Source organism: Plodia interpunctella, chromosome 3 (assembly GCF_027563975.2).
Source record: "Plodia interpunctella isolate USDA-ARS_2022_Savannah chromosome 3, ilPloInte3.2, whole genome shotgun sequence".
NCBI lineage: Eukaryota > Metazoa > Arthropoda > Insecta > Lepidoptera > Pyralidae > Plodia > Plodia interpunctella.
Genome location: NC_071296.1, coordinates 11,971,094 through 11,993,206, shown reverse-complemented (window position 1 = coordinate 11,993,206; position 22,113 = coordinate 11,971,094). Strand labels below are relative to the sequence as shown.

Genomic DNA, 22,113 nt, shown 5'->3' with positions numbered 1-22,113 from the left:
GTCAGTGTTGCGCCGGCTCTCGGAGGGAAAGGTCGCGTCGTCTCCGCCAAGAGCTAACTGGCACGTGTGATATTACGACTCGCGATCTCAGTGAACATGAGTATTCGCCCCTGCGTGTTTTTGGATTTCTTCGAAATACTAACAATAAGTGATAGAGTGTGCATTATGTAAATGTGATTCAATAGTGAAGATGCGGAGCTTGTTTTCATTTTATCGCGGCCGGTGAACGGAGCCGTAGTAATGTGGAAGTGCCTGGCCGTGTTGTGTGTGTGGTGGTCGGTGGGCGAAGGGGTCCGGCAGCCGCCGCTGATCGTGCCATTGTGCTGCCCGCCGGAGCATGTGTTTGCGCCGGCCCCGCTGCGGACGCAGATCCTTGCCGAGGGCGATGCAGCACGCGCATGCAGGCCCGCGGGCGCGCCGGTCACCTGGTCGCCGCGGGTGTTCGCGCCGGCCCGCGGCACCATGCTGCCGCGCCTGCCGGCTAACTGGAAGCTCGGCGCCGGCATGCTGCCCGAGTGCGGGCCGCTGCGCGTGCTGCACGAGCACGCCGCTCCCTACGCCTTACTCGCTAACAATGGGTCGTTGTGGGTTCGAGACGCCGCTCTGCTTCTGCCTCCCGACCGATACTGTACGGACGCAGCCGCTGCGTTGGTATGTTTGGAAGACGCTCCGCAGCCGCCCGCTAAGTGCTGCCAGCAGGGCTGGACATTTGACAGTGGCCGTTGCGTGGAGAACGAAGACGGGGCGTTGAAGGCGCTGGAGGAGCTGCGCTTGCTCGTCAACGGCAGCTCGGTGGGACTCGGGTTTCCAGCTTGTCCCGAGGGCTCGCACTACTCCGAGGTGGGAGCACTGCAGGGTGCTCGGCTGGAGGGGGGCGGTGCGCTGCGGCTGGCGGATGAGGTGCTGGCGGCGGGCGCGTGGTGTGCGGACGGCGTGGCGGGCGAGAACGGAGCGCGCGTTCTTGCGTGCACGGGCGCGGCGCGAGCGGCGCGGCCAGCGCAGGCGGCGCGCCACGCGCTGTACGGCGCTGGGCTGGCAGTGGGCGCGGCGTTCCTGGCCGCGACGCTGGCAGCCGGGTTCGCGCTACCGGCCGCACACCACGCCCTGCACTGGCGCTGCCAGACGCACTACGTGGCTGCGCTCATGCTGGGCGACGTCTTGCTCGCCGCCACACAGCTCGCTTCCGATCAAGTACCGCCCACGCTCTGCCGAGCGCTAGGTCAGTCATATTGAACATTTGTTTGAACTGTTTAATGTCATGATAAACATAATAATTTTCTTTGGTGGAACTCTTCTAAACTCTCAACACTGAATGACATGGCACGGTGCTTGTACATCACAGTTGTACATGTTCAAAAAAATTTACCGGCATGCGTCACGTCCATTATTTTACGAGGTAGTCAGGCCCACCGGTGGGTCGCATCGGTCGCATGCCTGTTTGCTTGCTCAGTAATAGGTATCAAAATATAAAGAGCTCTGATTTAAGAAATATTTTTTGCTACTCACATCACTTTTACCGTTTTCCTTCACAGGAAGCAGATTGTGGTTTATAAAATTAGAGATTTCACAAACCACAATTAATCTACTTCCTACATAAGTCATATTAGTATAATATGTGGTCGTCGAAATCAAAAGAGACCTTATACAAAATATCCCATTTATTCATATGTATTAGTATGTATATGCATTTCTCATAAATCAAACAATACAACAATGACGTGCTTTACAGTTCGTATACAACTTTTAAATCGAATTTTAATTGAGCAACTAATTATCTAAAATTAAAGTACTGTCCGTCAATTCTCTAGTTTATTACGACACTCCAACAACTTATACCTGAACAGTGGAGTTGGGCACACTTTGGGACAACCACTGGTTTAGCAACTAGTAATCCCAACATGATCAACTATTTTTGCGAAAAGTCTTTATTTATTTGTTTACACTTCACGCTTTATCTCAACCAATCTTCTTGAAACTTCCCCGCAGAGAGGGCCATGGATATCGTACATTTTATTCGTACCGGAAAAAAGTATGGTTCCACCATGACACACTTACGCGAGTGAAGCCGTGGACAAAGTTAACAAAACTACATACATAAGTTTACAAAACTATTGGGCCCAAAAGTTAGCTATAAACACATCTCATTGAGATTAGTGTGTGAGCAAGTTGTTTGTTGCAGCGGTGTGCATGCACTTCTTGTTCCTCTCCGCGTTCTTCTGGCTCAACACCATGTGCTTCAACATCTGGTGGACCTTCCGGTGAGTACAGCACTACACTCTGAAAACATCCATGCCGGTGATAGTACAGAGCTATCCAAGTATCCGGAAAGTACCACGAGAGCTAAAATATAACCAAAATGCCATTCCATAATGTTAAATCTTGTTCCATAGTGTTAAACTGCGTAAAAAAGTAGCGGGATTTTATATACGTTTTATCCGAACCGGTGCAGGTAGAACAGAACCATAATTCCAGTTCTACCTGCACCGGTCCGTATCCGCATCATCCCTTTTTGTATCTAAACAGGCCGTAGTTTTTCATTGTCCCTGTAGGTACTATTTTAGTTCGTATCTAAGCTGTCAAATCTTGTGTGTAGCCTACACACAAGATTTATATGATTTTTTTACACAATGATTTTTTTACACAATAGGTATATTTAAATATTATGCATTTATATACTCTTCTTGACTTGACTAGGTTTGATTATTGCTGTAGTAGTTGGTTTATCAAGTGTTGATTGCGGTCATTGAATCATTTGAAGTGGATACTTGTTAAATGATAGGGCAGGTTTCCTGATTAGTTTCTATAACAATCGTTAGGATCTGAGATGTGTAATGTGTCGGTGCAGCGACTTCCGTCCGACGAGCCTGGAGCGCGGGCAGGAGGCGTGGCGCCTGCGAGTGTACATGCTGTACGCGTGGGGGGGCCCGCTGGTGGTAGCCGGCGCGGCCGCGCTGCTCGACTCCCTGCCCCCCGACGGCTCCGGGGCCAACTTCCTGAGACCACGCTTCGCCGTGCAGAGATGTTGGTGAGTATTACATCTTTACATTTAGGGCAACATGAACATTTTGGAAATGTAGTCTCCGTGCCTGTTCTCTTCTGTCATTAATGCCGTATATGACACGATTACTTGTACTTAATTGACTCATAGTTATATTGACTCATAGTACTCATGATTCCATGATACACCAGTATTCCTTGATATTTTATCCTCATTGTCACTGACTTCCACGCAAGTTTTCATCGGGTCTTATCCACTAGGTTCTACGGCGACATGGAGATTTTGGTGTACTTCTTCGGGCCGGTGGGCGTGCTGTTGTTCGTGAACCTGGCGCTCTTCGTGTCTACCACGAGACAGCTCACCTGCGGCCTCTGGCGGCGCGACGAAGTCAAGTCCACTTCAGAAAGGTAAGAGTTCAGAAATCTCAGTACTTGCTAGTTCGACGGGAACTGGTAACTGGACTACTATACTCATTTCAATACATTGACAGGGCAGCTCTGGGTCGCGTGTGCGCTAAGCTGGTGGTGGTGATGGGAGTGACGTGGGGAGCAGACGTGGTGTCGTGGGCGGCGGGCGGCCCCGACTATGTGTGGTATGCCACAGACTTGCTCAATGCACTGCAAGGCGTCTTCATCTTCCTCGTGGTGGGCTGCCAGCCCCACGCGTGGGCGGCCCTCAAGCGGCTCGCCTCCAGCATCTGCTGCGGCAAGTGTCGCTCGGAGCCCAGCGCCGCTACACGAGCCACTCACTCCTCCACCCATCTCCCCTCGTGTGGGGAGTCCCTCACGCACACGACCGCTGCGCCCCCAGCGCCCCCCTCCTCTAATGGTACAAACAACAAAATCCCTATGGAGACCGTGTGCTGAATGAAGGAACATAAACTGAGCACTACTCTATTACGAGGGTGAATGTTGCTGTTACAGACGCATGAACAGCTAAACGAATAGTGTCTTGACTGTGAACTGCCGTGATAGCCGCGTGACATTGCACTAATAGTTGGGTGTATTGTGAACAAAAATTTGTGAAATGACACTGATAAGTGGACAGCTTTAATATACGGTTCGTATTTATTCAGTATTATTTTTGTATTTTCGTTAACGATTACGATGTGTTGATTCGTATGATTCGATCATCAGAGTTTATATGTGCAATGACTTCATACGAGCTTCATTCTTCCCATTCTTCACATCGTCAACTTTCCGTTTTCTCGAAGATAACATTTGATAACAAAAACGTAAATCAACCATTTACGTTTTTGTTATCAAATGTTATCTTTAGAGTCGGCGATGTGTAGAATAGAGACGGGCCTAATGGTCTTGCGTAATATCTGCATGATATTATTGTATGTCGTGCGACAGCGTTCTTGTATAATGATGTAATTTTAGAGAGCACAATAAGCGATTGTCGACGAAACTCCGCTCTTGCCCCGATTGATTGGCTGTTGAATATAAATAAATTATCAAGTTATTTATTGAGTTATCATTTTATTGATAAATACCTACCTACCATCAATTAGAACAGTACGATAAAATTCATTCATTTTCGAAAAATAAGTTGTGACGCGGCGCGTTGAAGTCTTTACCTTAGCGGCTACATGACGGTGATTGGCGTTCGTTGTATTGTGCAAGGCATTGATGTGGTAAAGTAATCGGGTGCAATGCATTGATGTACAAACATGGTTGAATAATATCGTATTAAATAGAATATAAGAAAATTCACACTCGCGCGTACGGAAACCGAAGGAAATTGAATCATGAAAGGTTTATTATCATCTGCAACGGTCCCTTACAGCAGTAGACTTCTGCGCGGCCGCAGCGACGGCAGCCGTGGTCTGCAGTGGTCAGAGCGGGCGCCGCGCGCCACGCGCCGATAGCAGGGTTATCGGCGCGGGCGCAGGAAGCGGCTACGTCTTTGATAACATTGTCAAGCTCGCGAAATTAATTTAATTAACATTTCGTCTTTATTTTTATATAGACCCGTATCATTTCGTTGTCATAGAATTTAGTCTAGCGAGTTCAATAGTCCCTAAGGCCCATCAAGACTACTCGTAGGACAACATAACAGCTACATTTTGCCACCGTGCATGCTATTAATATTATTTTATATAAAAAAATTGTCGAGTGTTAGTTGTTCTTGTGATAATACTTGATTCGTTCGTTACGTTACGGTGTACGCTACTGAGTGCGTCTAGTGTATTTCGTCTATTATATAAATAATAATATTAGTTATATTTTTTCTGCTACCTAATTAGCTATTACCTAACTACCTAATCAAGACCTAATATTTCAACTCGCGCTGAGAACTGGTCGGCCTTCAGCTTGTTCAAAATGATTTAAGTCCAAACCGTTATTCTCTGTTTTGAAATGTTACCTATCTAAATAGCTGATGCGAGTGAGTGAAGCTTGACCACTGACTGCGCCGCGCGGCCTCGCCCGGGGTCGTCGACCGCTAACCACACCATTATAACTAAACATACTCCGTTTATTGTCTTCACTCACGTATTTTGCGAGGCTGGTACTGTAGGTATAGGTTACTTGCTACCTTGTCCTTGTGGACAGCAAAAACTACTTAGTAAGTCCTCCAACTAACAAGTTGGAAGATCATTCTTATTTAACATAGGCGAATTTATATTATGTTGGTAAATTAAATTCATGATAAGTTCGTAATAAACAACAGTGCATGCGGCGCTTTCACCTCGCGTCCGGCCGCCGCTCGCCGCCGGGTGTCGCCGGGCGCTGCATTCCTGCCCCACTGGCCGTAGAATGTAGTACCTACAATCACTCCATAATCTATGAGGGGAACTAAGCTTTTACTACTATAATAATTCCAGATTCATTCTGTAGGAATTGAAACTTTTGCGAAAACCAATATGATGAGAAATATAAACTTCGCGCAGTGCAAGACCAGACTGTGGTCCGTGGAGGTCGCTCGGCGCTGCATGTGTGTGTGTGTGTGTGTGTACACACCGCGGAATGCGAGCTGTGGATGTATGTGGAAGCCTTTTAGGTCTGTGGAGTGAAGCATATGGCTGGAGTCGATAATGGCGGCTACTTCGAACTGACCTTTTACAATGTTGAATCTATAGTTAATCCTTGTAGATAAATATATACTTACCTGTAAGGTTCTTTGAAGAATCTTGCAGAAATCGGTATAATGTTACATTAAACGTGCAATACGTTATACAAGCTCTTATATACCAGCAACTTTTACCAAAGGGACAAAGCTTTATTTGTGAATAAAACTTAACGGTCTTATAAAATAATCCTGAGATTTACACTTTCGGATTAAACAAAATAATTTAGGCAAGTAAACATATTTAATCCTTGTAAACTACGAGTAGAAGACTAGGCAGGCGCAGACGTAAGTCTACCTCTATCGTTAATCACGCTCGGTACGCCATTTACTTGTTTGTGGCGCCACCGTAGCTTGTCGGCCTACTTATCTGGACAAACACAAAATGTGCGATTATATTATACTTCTATCATCAAGTCCTTAAGCAACTGGACGAAAACAAACAATATTTACGTAATAGCTTTAATACGTGGGAGATTGGGCATTGACATTTTTTGCAATAAAAGGTTTTCATACTTTCTCCGTATAATCGGTAAGGCGCGGGGTACAGAGTAATCCGATGCAGAAGTAGCGAGGAGCGTGTCGGGTTCCGGTTCGATTCCAGGGAACCGATCTCGGGTGACCCTGTCCCCGCCGCCGCCGCCGCGCCCGGCGTTCGCGGAATTCTGTTACACCTGCCACTGGGAAATTAATTGGAAGCCTCACAACATGTACCAATGTGCAACCTCAAAACAAACGTGGAATAAAATGGTTTTATAGGTGCTCTTCAAGTCAACGGGAGAGGTGATTATAAAGCGGGTACTCGAGTAGGTCAATTCTGTAGTGTACTTATTTTTTATAAAATGTTTCAATAATTCTGGCAAACACATTATTCCTACTAAGTAGATATTACCTATCTAGATTAAAATATTTTGCTTATTTCTAAACGCATTAACGCAGTATCAAATATTTGTTGTTTTCAATTTCAAATTATTCAAAATAATCGGTAACAATACGCAAGTTACTAGCAAATCATAATTGTATTCAGTGCTCGAATTTTTATCTTGCTTTTAGAGATAAATTGTAATTTTATTAAAAACAGCCCGGTACACGCATTGCAAGCACCTAATTATTGATAATATGTACTTCTAACTGACATGGTAATCAGTGGAGTACTGTCAATATTATGCTGACCTACACAATAGATAATTGTCTGTGTGTTACATGACATTGGTACCGAAAACGATTCACACCCAACATGACGTCACAGAGGTATGAAATAGTTACGTTATTGTTACATTGAAATAGGAACTCTGACGAAAATAAATTATTAGTGGTGTTACAAAATGACAATAATATAAAAACGTGATCTTGACTTGTAATACTACGCCATTTTGTAGGTAATCGAAGTGTTTGCAGCCACACGTTTTCCGATGGTGGCCGGGTGCATTCCGTCACGTGCCTTCAGCATTACGTGAGCTGGCGAAACTACCACAACCACTGTGGCTGAAAGGTCTCTGCCTGGGTGCCAGATGTCTTGCTGTATGATTCTGAAATGTGGTCCAATGAACGCTTTCAAACACTTCAGCGCCTACCTACTGACATTTATCATTATTTGTTCAATCGTGGCAATTATCTTGGTGGGTAAAAGGTTGATTGGTAGAATCATAATAATATATATCAAACGCGACGCTACCTTTCTTGCGTCATTTCCATATATTTTTAGGTCATTTCAAATTGCAACAATGTCACGAAATTGAGTAGGTACTCTTACACGTGTAATACTTCTTATTTTTCTAGGAATCTAACGGTAATATTCATGTTTATTATAAGTTTTGCTCGAACTTGTATTTTGATGATAATGCGATATTTATTGAGGGTATTCAGAGGTATTCTAACTTAATTGTATTAATTATTCCCTGTTCGCTTGTTGAATACATCGTTATTCAAGTTTCTACCCGGCGCCCCCGAAGAAGGCTCCTCGGTAATCCTTTAACGAAGTTGTTTAATTTCCCGCTCCGATGCCAACCGTACCTGCTCAGATGGTCGACCCTTTGTAAAAGATAAATGTTTGAAAAGATTTATCTTTATTTATGTAATGTCAATATCAAGTCAACACACTTGAATGACGAACGTAAGGAGACTGCACACAAGTACCAACCAATAGTAACAACAACAAGTAAGATAAGCAACACTATATTGCGACAATATTTTTTCAATATCATAAACTTCATCGTTGCTAGGCGACTAATATCCATAAGTCATGGAATTAGTAGGTACCATGGATTTAGTAAGAACTGTTGTACGAAGTACCTACTCATTCCATGACATAAATACATAGGTGATTTGAACTGACAGGAACCAGCCCTTCTCAGCCAGTAAATTCTTCTTCCTTCTCTCCATGCTTGAGGATGAACATATATTACTTATTGGACATTTTAGCATAAATGCGCAAATTAGAATTTCATTATTATTAAAATAAGATCATTCTTTGTACACTTTGGTTATGATTGATTTTTCTAACCTAAAACAATTTAATTCACGAGAATCATCGCAGGTATCGTGATGGAATGTCCAACACCGGAACTTTCTCACGCAGCCCAGCCACAAACGCATTACCCATACCCACACTAAAAAAGGTAAAAATACACTTCCAATATTTGTAATGTCGGTGGAATCAATAAGCACGTGCAATACCGCGAGCACGGCTGACAGAAAATCTTTATTCTGTTTAATTTCTAACTTTTTTTACATTGTTTCATATATCAGGTTTGGGCAAGCTCTTTCTTGTTCCATGCAGCATATCTAGGTCTAAGGTCTAGGCAACGTGTAACGTGGCTTTCAATATATCAGATTTACTGCAATAATGTGTTGTAGTAGTAGCAGAGGCACACCAGTGACTAGCGAGGTGTTCCGCCAGACGATTACCACATACAATTACGTTAATACTTATTCGTACGTAGCCCAAACATTATTAATAAGATCGATGCGCAGATAGTGGCTGGTCTCGTCGTCAATCACTCGGCGGCCGGAGCGGTGATGGATGTGGCCTCGCGAACCCCGCAGATAACATAGCGATATATGATGGAAGACGTCGCGTTTGGTGTCTTATGAAATTCATAATTTACGATTTACGATTGCATTTACATGAAATAAATATTGCGTATGAATTACACAGAATCTAGACAATTAAACCAGAAATGGAAGATATGATTCGATAAATAAGATATAGGTAATATTGGATATAGTATGACGAAAGACGATGCGATAAAGATTTAACAGGTGTTCTTGCAAACATAACGATAACTGTGTTTGTAAACATACGGACCGGCAGACACCGCCGCAGCAATAACACGTGGCTATAACATTCGTTTATCCCAAGAAACACTTGGAATTCGAATATTATGCTTGAGACTGAGGAAAGGAAAATAAAGTTATCGAGAAAGAAAGTATTTATTTGCATTGAATTGGTTCAATACGATGTGGGTGTTTTTAAAAAGTTCCATACATTCAGCCTATTTGGCATACAAATATATAATCTAAATAATATAATAATCTTACTTCATTCTATTTTAGTAATATTATGCGAGTGCGTGGCATTCTCTGTTTTGTATACTACGAGTATATATGTTACATACTAGCTTTTGCTAAATTAGAGGAAATAAACTTGTGGGAAATAATTTCCCATAGGCACAGTTATTTTTCCGAAATGAAAGGTGTCTGTCCTTCTCCATACTTCAAACTACATGTATCTATGCAAAATTTCAAGAAGATTGGTAAGTACATAAAGCGTGAAGAGGTAACAAACAAATTTACCTTCGCATTTATAATATTATGATATTACCTACATAATGGAAGAACTGAAATTAGTATAAGTCATCGTGACAGGCGGGGTAGAGTTCTCAGTTTTCGGAACAGATGGGGTCGCCAGCCAAGCAAGTGGACAGACAGTTTGCGCGCTGTATAGCGGTATATTCGGAAATGAAAAGACATTTGTGAGTGCTTACAAATCGATAGAAAACTTGAGTCTTGGTGATTTATGAGCCGCCTCACGGGCCGCGGCCGTTGCGTGGACTAGTTTATGTTGACAGTCGGCGTGAGAACGAATGGCCAGCGGACGTGAAGGCGTGTCTTTTACATTGCAGTATAATGACACTGATATGACTATAAATTATGTTTTCAAGGTATTCCCAAGGGCGATAATATTTAATAATCATAAATTAAAAAATCGCGAGACATAACATAACGGCAGTAGGCAAATCAAACAATTTATTCAGTAATTAGGCCTTCACTGTCTTTTCACGTCATATTCTAAATTAAATCATACCAAAGCTAGCGAGCGACGGGATCGGATTAAGTATCTACATACCTATAGTTAATTAAGTTCATTGGCAACATTATAAACTGAGTGACGGGGCCGGACCAGAATTACCTGATAGGTATGGCTAGGTGTTACCCCAGCTCGGGATGTATGTGGCCGTCGGCCCTCACTTCACAAGTCCATACATTTACTGTGTCTCTTGTCTGAATTGAATATCACGACGCCATAGTCAAAGCTTAGTCTTAGTTTGTGAAAAAATATTATTGTCGGTAAGGTGACGATGTCCGCTGGTCTGGTTGCAAGCGCAAGCGCCCTCCGCGCCGGTGTGGTATAAACAGGAAGGTGAGGCGTGTGATCTCGGGTGTCGTGTTATTGTAGTCTGCGGTCGCCCTGGCGGCGTCGTCCGATGCGCAGGCGCAACGGACACGTGTGCGCGCGGTTTGAGCTTGCACTAAACGCAGCTGGCAATCATGTGTCTAAAACTAGCTACTTATAGCAAAATAATAAAGTTGAAGCTATTTTAGCTTCAACTTTAAACCTAATCATATGACGAATGGAATATTTTATTTTATATTTATAGCCATTTGGAAACAAATAATTTGTTTGGTACATTGTTAACAAACCAAACGGGATTTGGGTCGTAATATAGACATACCATATTATTTTGAATCTACAAAATTTAAAGTATCTGTGTGTACAAAATTTAAAGTTTAACAAATAGGGTATAAACATAAACAAAGAACTTAGTAAATGTTTTTCCTCCCAAATTAAATAAAAGCCTCCTGGCAGTGCCCCCCCCCCCTCCCCCTCTAAGATCGTCATTTGTCTGAATAATAGATGCGCCTCTCCGGACTCCGGGCACACTACCCGCGTATTTTTAGAAGCAATAATAATGGACCCTGCCTGTGAATCACGGCATGGCCTACATTTACAAATCAAAATTATAATTGCGACGTCACACGGGTAAGTCCTATTTTATGGTCGAATTTTAGTTACTAAAGTAAGTACTCATATTTTTATCATCTGTAGCCTTAAAACTATTCAGATCTACAATAAAAACACACACAAAAAAGCTGCCCAGAACATCCCAACTATTATAAATGCGAAAGTAAGTTTTGTTTGTTATCTCTTCACGCATTATCTGGGCACTGGACCGATTGTTATGAAATTTGGGGTGGAATGTAACCTGGATTAACACATAGGATTCTTTTTATCCCGAAATTCCCCCAAAATTTATAATATTTCGATCTGTATTACAGACACTCATATAAGTCACCCGTAACCGACACAGGAAGAGAAGAGAGTAAGGTAAGTAAGCTTCAAGTCTAGCTAAGTGACGACTGAGTGACGTATCCAGTGCACTTGAGTGCGGCTCCTTGCAGCTTTCTGATTAGATCTCCGTCTCAAGCTAACCTATTTTATTTTCAATCATTATTTCGACGTAAGTAGGTATGTAATTAATTTGTGATAAAACTTGACGAATCATGCTATAATATAAATAATTTTTGGTTGACCGATGGAGGTCCATCGGTCAACATCGAAAATTACACTCTCACTATTCAAAATTAGCATTCAGTCGACCGAGCATTTGGTTGTAATGCCACATGGCAGTACACAAATCCTTGTGACCAACATAAATGAGGTGTTAGTTTGCTTCGTGTCAAGTGCCCTGTCTTACAATGTTAACAGGTACCTATCTTAGAAATGAGCCATCAACCTAGAACGTTTATTGCGGCTACACGACAAATGTTAGCCGAATTACATCCCAATTCAGTGTAATACGCTACTATGATGAAGCATATAAAACGTCGCTCGTAAAACTGAGGGAGTGCCGAATATAAGAACGGAAGGTTACTGCTGGATAATATTAAAGAGATACTTCATTACATAGGAAAGCATGCGTCATAGTCACGCGATACTTTATGTTGTAGCGGAGAGTGAGCCGCTAAGGGTAAATGTCTCCTGTGCCTTAGGTGCGACTTCATAGACTGCGTCTGTATCTACACTGCTTACATTCGTATAGCTATACGCATATATATTTGATGCGGCATCATATAGGAAATAAAACAAAGCAATGCAGAAAAGCAATAGTAAAGCCGCGTACACTCTCTTAAGTATCGCGATGTAGGTACACGGTTGTCGTAAAAATATTTAAATAGCCAGATAGTGGAGGAGCGTAAATTAGTTTAAGTGGCAGTGAGCAGCGAGGTTATCGCAAACGAGTGATGCCACTACCACTGTGACTCAGCGCAGAACATGTACAAAGTACCTATGTCTCTGTATATATAGTACAGTCAAAAGCACATGAATTTATCCAAAATCATTGCAAAAAAAACCGTTATCGCACCATGGAGTAGAGTAACTTGAGGTGCGGTAGACCGTGAGTGGAATGTACACGCGCCTACATGTATTTGTGCCTTTCTACTCGAATAAGAGTTAAATCCCCCGTGAGAAGATGGGTTGTGTATGTGCTCATTGATACCTAAGGAATCACTCAGGAACCAGAATATTTTACGAATTTATTTTTTTTTAAGTTACCCAAACTTTTTGTTACCACGCGTTTGTGTATACGCAGAGGTTGAGAAATTACAATTATAAAAATTATGTAACGCTGATCTGTCTGATGATTACAAAGGAACACCCATGGGCACTTTAAACTTTTCTTTTGAATTACAAAAAATAACAAATTAAATCCAGGTTTTATTTTACGGTCATGAATGATTATGAAAAGAAAAGAAATAATGGAAAGGACCAATCTCCCAAACCTGTATGTGTGTCAGGCGATATCGAGTAACATTGGTAGCCTTGTTCGATATATGTAATAAGCAATACGTATCTATTGCATAACATTGTGAAAAGCAATAAATGATTTAATGATTTGAATCTAATTGTACCCTAAGGAACCTACGTAACTTTAACGACCTCGGTGGCGCAGTAGTAAAGTTCTAGCCTACTGAACCGAGAGGTCCGGGTTCGATCCCCGGTCGGCTCATGATGGAAAATGATCTTTTTCTGATTGGCCCGGGTCTTGGAAGTTTATCTATATATGTATTTGTTATAAAATATAGTATCGTTGAGTTAGTATCCCATAACACAAGTCTCGAACTTACTTTGGGGCTAGCTCAATCTGTGTGATTTGGCCTAATATATTTATTTATTTCAAGTTCCTTTATAGGGCTTTGTACCTCAAAAGGAAAAACTAAACCGTTATAAAAACACTCGTGCGTCTTTCTATCTGTCCTATCTTCACAGCTTGTTTGCTCCAAAATTATGAAACCAATTGATATGTAAATCTGTGACCCAAAGACGGACTGAAAGAATTGATTTTTTGGGGTAAATTAGATAAATGGAAAAAAGTGTCGCAAAATATGTCCAATACAACCTAGTGCTGCCAAGTGTGCAAACTGATGTTATAAAAACAGTTTTTAGAAATGAAATAAACATTTATGGCGTACGAGGACGAGGGCGAGGTGAAATAAGTTTAAAGTAAAAAGCAGTTTTATACATTATGTTCTTCCAATTCAATTTCCGTAACTAAACAACATATTTTAAAGCGTATTTCTTCTTGTTTCTCTTTACTAAACCTTTTCACGTATCTGTCCTCTTGATAAAAGGAATTAGATCCACAACTGCGATTTATATCGAATAAAGTTTCCATATCATCACTACTATTGATTATAGGTTTTTCTGATACTGGAATAGAAATATATATAATGTAGCAGGACTCAAGTGATGGCTGTGGCTCAGAGGCGAGCTTTGGATCATCTTGATTCTTAAACCAGGAAGAAGGATATATATAGGTGTTCATACTATTACCTCTAGCAGTTGATTGAGTAGGTTTAGTAAACGATAACAATTGTTCGTCTATTCGTTTGAACACGACAGACAACTCTTCATATATACTGGGTATATCTTCTAGATCGTTGCGTGAAGCTAGAAGACCTTCGATAACATCCAAGTCTATTGTGAAAAAATCATTTACATTGCTGTCTTTTTCAGATTCAATTACCAATATATCTGGGTCTCCTTGAGAGAGTGATTTTATTTCATCGTTAAAATACTTGTCTAAAAATGATAATCTTCCATTACAATATTTTTTTAATGTTACGTGATGTCTTTTTCCTTTTTTTCTCAATATATTAAAGTGATTTTTCTTTATTTTCTTCCATTTTAAGCGGCAGTCATTCACTGAAACAAAAATATATTTTAAATAAGATAGTTTCAAAGGTAAGGCAAGATGATGGCCGTCGCCGATAAAGCAATGCTTCAACATATCTGCTATGGAATTCATCTACACAATAGGTATTATATCATATATAACATTCCGTATGCAGGAGAAGGAGGCCTTGAGGAGCAAATACTTAGAAAGTAATAATAACATAACATATTTATTTTTTCGCTTATCGGTGGACTTAAAAGCGATGCCTTCATGGGTTAAGTTCCTTGTTGCCTTTAAGGTTTTTCCTAATTTCTGCACTTCTTTTTTGTATTTTGTTAAGTTCAATAAAGTTATTGTAAGCAAACACAATACTCAAAAAGTACTATTATTATTTACAGCATAACAATAATTAATTAAAAAAAAACTAAAAAAAAAAGCTTTTATTTCAATGCTCAAAAAGAAGAAAATAAAATTTTCCTTTAAAATTTTAACTATCAACTTATAACCTTTAAATTATACACAATTTATATGGTCACACAGCTTATCGTGTAATAAAAATAAAATATTCTAAAGGCGGCTTTATCGCAACTTACAAGTTCACAAAATAATACATAAACTGGCGAGCTCATTATTGCAGATCAAAGGAACTCTTCACACCACTATAATTTCTATTTTTTTATTTAACTTGCAATCGATGTATTTATGTTCAGGTCAAATCTTGTAACATACATTTCCTCAGGAACCACACTATCTATTGGTGAAAACTGCATGAAAATCAATGCAGTAGTTTTTGAGTTTAACGCGAGCAGACAGACGCGGCCTTTGCTTTATAATATGTAAGGATCCTGGAGAGAATAGTATACATCGTACGTAATTCAATAAGTGGCCTGTCTAAGAAGGCGAGTTATTGTTCAGATTATTGACCGAGCGAGCGAAGCGAGCGAGGTCTCACATTCTACTTGGGGCAAAAATACAATTTTTGTATGTATGTTTGTTTGATGATGCATGATGTTTGTTTGTAACGCGATAACTTTCGAACCGTTGTTCCGATTTTGATGAAATTTAAAAGGTATGTAGGATTTGTCAATGGGATTTTTAAGTTTGTGGGGCAACGCAATCAGCTAAGCCGTTTTTGAAATATTCACAATTTTGTAAAAAAATGTGAACAAATGTGTTCGCGAGGTGAGTTTGTATATTTGAGACGAGTAATTTCCGAAGCTACCGAACCGATTTCAAAAATTCTTTCACCATTAGAAAGGTACATTATCCGAGATTGCTATAGGCATATATTTGTTTTGAAATAAATTAGTTTTCAGTAATATCAAGGAACAATTGTAAAGCAATCCGAAAAAAAAGGTACCGAAAATCTTAACGCGCGTGCGCCGGCCGCACTGCTGATTATACATGCATATAATGTACTACAAAAATATAGGTTTTTAGTAGATTCATAAAAAAGTCCGCGACACTATACTATCTAATACTAAACTAATCTTTTATAATTAAGTAACTACAAGGCATTTTATATGTAAAAAGATAATGTAAATTAAAAGGTGAATTTTGACAATTATTACTACACAAGCATATTCATCCTTATGATTACAAGTTATTTCATCATCAAGATAATTTCATGAAGATAAATTTTGTCCATTACAGCACATAAATTGGATGAATAGATTCTGAAATCTCGTGGAATTAAAAAAATACGCACGCCAAATTATTTTATGTAGGTACGTAGGTACCTATTATTGTTGAACACGGCGCGCGCTGCCGCGTGAAGCCAAAAGACTGTAACTTAGAAAAAGGTGTTTTGAGATATTTGACATTAAATCTTATATGTAAAAAAAAATGTAAAAAAAAATTTTATTCGCGAGGTCTACGTTCGCGGCGAACGACTAGTTAATCTAGCATCGACAATAATAATAGTTTTTACTTGAGTTGATTCACACAAACTGAACAAGAAGAAGAACCGGCGGTGGCCCAGTGGTTAAGACAGTCACCCATTTGACTCATGTATAGTAGTTTTCGTGTGTAGTGACCACCACTGACTTCAGGTAAAAGAAAACACCGTGAAGAAATTGCACACTAGTTGAAAGTTTAAGTCTCGTTTAAGTTCATTAGTGTGTTTACATGCGATTTGCCACTAGATGTCGATAGGTAGGTCGTAAAAGTAATGTCAGATGCCTTTAAGCGACTTGAAGAATATTAGCAATAACACATTCTAAAAAAAAAGAAAGAAAGAAAGTCGTTTATTTCCCGAAAATGATGGCTTTCACTATACCTTGTGTCTGTCTGTACAACTTGTCACAATTTTGTTATTATTTTGATTTGATTCTGCTATTCCTAATGCCTAGTTTGTTCTACGCTCATTCTACGGATATGACCAGCTTGTAGCAAACTGTGTAGCGCACGAGACACCGCGTAAGACCGGGAGCCGGTTCGTAGCCAGTTCGTAGCGGGTCAGGGGAGAGCGGTGTAAAACATCCAAAATCTCTTGTGTTTTTAGGGTTCCGTAGCCAAATGGCAAAAACGGAACCCTTATAGAATTGTCATGTCTGTCTGTCCGTCTGTCCGTCCGTACGTCACAGACATTTTTTTTCCGAAACTGTAAGAACTATACTGTTGAAACTTGATAAGAAGATGTATTCTGTGAACCGCATTGAGATTTTATACAAAAATAAATAATAAAAAAAAACAATAAAATTCGGGAGTCCCCATATCCCCATACTTACAATTGAAACCCCAAATTTTTATTAGACCCATACGTGTGGGGTATCTATGGATATGTCTTTAATAATGATATATTGAGGTTTCTAATATATATATTTTTTAACTGAATAGTTTACGCGAGAGACACTTCCAAAGTGGTAAAATGTGTGTAACTTCTAAAATAAGAGAATGATAAAACTCAAAAAATATATAATGTACATTACTATGTAGACTTCCACCAAAAATTGGTTTGAACGAGATCTAGTAAGTAGTTTTTTTATACGTCATAAATCATAAATCGCAATTTTACCTTTAATTCAATCAACGCGAATATAAAAATATACAAAAATGGATCAACAATAACTTTTATGTTAAGTTACTTGCTGCTACGGAACACTTCATGGGCGAGTCCGACTCGCACGTGGCTTTTTTCCTTATCTTAGTAACATAAGTCTACACGCTCTCCGGATTATTTTCATAGGGGACTTTCGAGGTTCACTCTTATATATTTTCAACAACTTATTTTCACCTTTCATTAGAGGTCACTGGAAGATATATAAAATGCATGCATACGAGTATTATATATTACGAAATTCAAATCATTAATAGTTAGCTCTATTATTAGTTAGCTTATAAGAGTAAAACCCTATAAACATGGCGCATACGTAACCGTACTTGTGCATCAAGCAAATTAAAACGTTAAACTATATGTACCTAAGTAGATTTTCAGTAGCGTGAGAAAATAATCTAATAATAATTTCTGTATTCGGTTGACGATCTTTATCTAACTTTATCCACTTGACACCGACAATTGTTATTAACATTTTTAATTATGCGACGCAGACAAGGACCCTTTTCAAAATCAGCCTTCATAAATTTGAGTGGGGTTTGAACACATTTTGTTGGTATGAAAATAGCTGCCGCGTCAGCAGCGTGTTGGCTAACATGAAAACCGTATTTAGGGAACAGAATTCGATTATTGCCGGTCTAATAAATGGTGGTTACTTAAATAATTTTGAAAAAAAAACTTATCAAAATTGAACTAGAATATTTTACCCCATTTACAGGGCTGGCGGGGTCACTGAAATACCTTCATCGCCATGAGCCTTGTCCTATCAGATCCTCTGCAGAAGCCGGCCGCGTCCAGCGCCCGCCGCCGACCTCCTGACCTGCGCTTTGATCTCCCCGCACGCGCAAATTATTGTTTGCGGCGCTTCAAAGGAAAATCCGTGCAGCGGCGGCGCCGCTTATTCCAAGTGCTCTGAAAGTTGTTCCGTTTTTTTGCGGGATCAAATAAAAGAAGACGTCCAACGCAAGACTTAATTAGGTTTCAGGAGAATGGTCTTTATTAATAAAATCATCGCTGGTTACATTCGAACCAAGTAGAGACGAGTTTATTCTCACATTACTGTGAGCGCAAACACATGGCCGCGGTACTTCGGTACCACCACTTAACACTACATTTGAAAATGAAACAGTCCATTATCCAATAACTGTTATACTAAAGTATAAATTATAGAATGATATGAAGAAGAATTTCATGCTCATTGATGTTTTCAGCGTCGTCAGCTCGATTCTAGCAAGAAAATATTTAGTATTCAATGGCGTAGCTTTTATTATACATTATCAATAATTCAAAATTATAAACAAATAAAGATGAAATCGTGTTTTTCTATATAGCATTTATATTTGGCCAAGCTATTATTAGCAATATTTCTATTATTGCTGGTATTAGCTTGGCTAGCCTCTATTATTGCAGACTGTTTGATCAATAAAACCCGTCGGAGTCAATCAAGATATTCGCATGCAACAACATACAAACACACAGTAATGAGGACGTTTAATTCTGGTGAGGTCGTCGTCCGCTGCTTGCGTCCGCCTCGCGTCACATATTTGCAATCTTGCTTTCTATTAGCGTGTGTATAACAACATGTAGGTGTACTCAGCGCACTCTCTATGAATGCAGAGCGTCGGTGAACTTAAGTTTCGCAAATCGAAAGCGGTTACGTTCGCAATAATATAGTCGAGTTCCAATTTTAACTTTTCTAGAAAAACATTCGGCGATTTTCAAAAAAACGTGGCCACACGTGGGTGTACGGATGAGATTATATAATGTCCTACCAATCCCTTACTCCATATGAATAGGAGGCTGGCTATTATGTTTTGGTAGTCAAGATTATTGCAACTGGGTTAAAACTTGGAATTTGCAAGTACCGCTGAATTTTAGCACAATATTTCAATCAGTCGTATGTTGAATATATTCAATCTTAATAATCTGACTAATAGTAACGCTAGAAATACAAGATTTGATATTGGTGATTGCTTTGTTTCTTATCAAGTATTGCAAGGTCAGGCCATGCTTCAGTGAAACTCCAGAATGCGACTGCGGGCCGCCGGCGATCAAACCAATGAGACAAAAGGCTTTAAATATTTTACAATCCAATGGGTTTACAAACTGGACATATTTTTCTTGAGGTATAGAGGAACTCCATTTTAAAGAACCAATGTCTTCCGTATGGATGTATAATGTAAGATGGACCATGATCATTGGCCATGGCCAACCACGCGGGCCTGATGTGAATTGAGAATGTCATAAAAATATAAAAATGACAATTAAGTACTTTACACTAAATTACGAGATTTGCACAATTAGTGTCATGCAGAAGTTCTGGCCAGTGGTGGCGGTGTGTTAGTCACTACCAACTCTGAACCCACAGTCCCGCCAGGCCAAATATAAATTTTTATAATTGATTTGGGTCTTGCATGTTTATTATTTCTTTCATGTTGTGAGTACGAAATTATGTATTTCATATTTTCAGCTATCCATCAGAATACCTAAATATCTATTTGATTAGTTCACCTAATCTAGACCAGGTGTGTGTACGTAACAGATCGCTGACATTAGGCAAGCGCTGCCAGCTGACCTGGCATGGCACCAACCCTCCCTTTGACACCTTGCCACTTCCTGTTCGCATGGCATTTCATTTCAATTATATGTTAATTGACAGGTTGACTTGTTGCGAATACATTAGTTGTCAGCTTGCACACCGCTCTCCGGCCGCGCGGGACTCCGGGGTAAAAAGTGATGCATATTCTATTAGTGTACCAAATTTCACCAAATTCTGGAGACTCGTAGGCATGGTTGAGACTATATTAGTAAAATGTAATCAATGTGTAACTTGTTTGTCCACATTATGTGTCATACATATCCATAATGTGTCGTCGATTTTTCTGAGTATATTCTACAACTTGCGGAGGAAATTCACATTGGTCAGTAAATTTCTGCTGCACATTATGTGAGAGCATCTCACCATAAAGACATATTTGTTTCGTAAGTTGTTGACAGAAAGTCCAGCCGCCACACACGACGTCAACCAGTTAAATGTTATCTCTTGTGCAGTGGACCACCGGCCGCGAGTCACTGTTGTGACCTTCACATACACCTTATTGCCAAGGGGTAGAGTCTTTTTCGGAGTAAATACTTTGTCTGTGGCCCATTACCCAGTATATGTGCAAATAAATGGAATAGGCCATAAGAACTATTCTTACTCTTGGACGTCATTTTTACAAACGATTTTCTATCATTTACTAGCTGCCCATACCGGCTTAGCTCGGGTAAAAATATATCTTTCTTAAGGAATCACACTATATATTGGTGTAAACCGCATGAAAATACGTGCAGTAGTTGCCGACCGATAGATAGATACCTATGTATAAGAAAAGAACCTTCACTATTTATGAAACATTAGCTGCGCCCTGGGGCTTCGCTCACGTGGGAATTTCGAGATAAAAAGTGTGTTATTCCACGATATATTCTCCCGTGTACCAAATATCATAACAATCTGTCCAGTATTTTGCGTGTAAGAGCAACAAATATACAGATACAGATAATCCTCACAAACTTTGGCATTTATAATATTAGCAGGGTTGAAGTGTAGGTTTTAACTACTGATCGAAACTTTCTCGGCTTTGTATCCTTCATGTAACTCTCGAGAATAAGGTATATTTGTAACCACAAACCTAATCTGCACTTTCTTTCGGAAAGCGTAGGGAAAGTGTCGGCAAACGTACTCAGACGGGATTGTTATTAGTGGGCCAGAGCAAACACCCAGGACAAATACAATCGTCGCCCGCCGCAGTCGTATAAGGTGCCTATAGTAGCCCTATATCTGTGGTAGAACAGTATATAGCTTCACAGCAACACTATTCATGAGTTACTTTGAGTGGAATTGTGAATACTTACATATTTTGTTTACACAGGATTTAGATCAAATTCTCTAAACACAAAAAGCTGACGAACAAAAGTCTTTTGGAATTCCACGTATACATAAATATTCAACATGATTTTTTTGAAGAAGTAGCATTAGTTGTCAGGAGACGCAAGACAGAGTCATCTAGAACTAAACTATCAAATAACATGAATGTGAGGAATGTGACATGCTAATAGCCACATGAGTATATATCTGCTGTCTCTTGATGAAGTCTCAGTTGAGTTCAAGGATCACGAGGCGGTCGTTGCTTCCCGCGCCAGAGCAGAGGGCTGCGGGCCCGAAGCTCCATTTAACACTGCAGCCTTCACTACATTCACATGCACAAATCACCGCTGCGCAAATTTCAATAATATACTAAGGAAATACAGCTGAAATTAGCATACCATGTTCGGTTCGGCCCTCGTTGGCTTTTAACCTTTTGCGAAGACGTATTGCAGTTTATTATCATTAAAACTAAACAATGCTGAGCTCGAATCCGCCGCGTTTGCGTTCTCGAATTATTCGCACATATACGTATATAGCGTGTGCTAACTAAAAATACATTTACATAAAAGTGAGAATGGCTACAGATAAATTAAACAAAAATAAACAGAATCCCTTTGCCTAA

General features: G+C 40.1%; 1 protein-coding gene across 1 annotated transcript; it reads left to right on the top strand.

Moving 5' to 3' along the window:
* Position 1: 1 nt before the first annotated feature.
* LOC128683448 (probable G-protein coupled receptor Mth-like 1) lies at positions 2–4,072 on the top strand. The gene is made up of 5 exons (XM_053769114.2): positions 2–1,219; positions 2,180–2,258; positions 2,846–3,025; positions 3,259–3,405; positions 3,489–4,072. The coding sequence occupies exons 1-5, from the start codon at positions 241–243 to the stop codon at positions 3,862–3,864; spliced, it is 1,761 nt and encodes a 586-aa protein (XP_053625089.1). The 5' UTR covers positions 2–240; the 3' UTR covers positions 3,865–4,072.
* Positions 4,073–22,113: the final 18,041 nt, after the last annotated feature.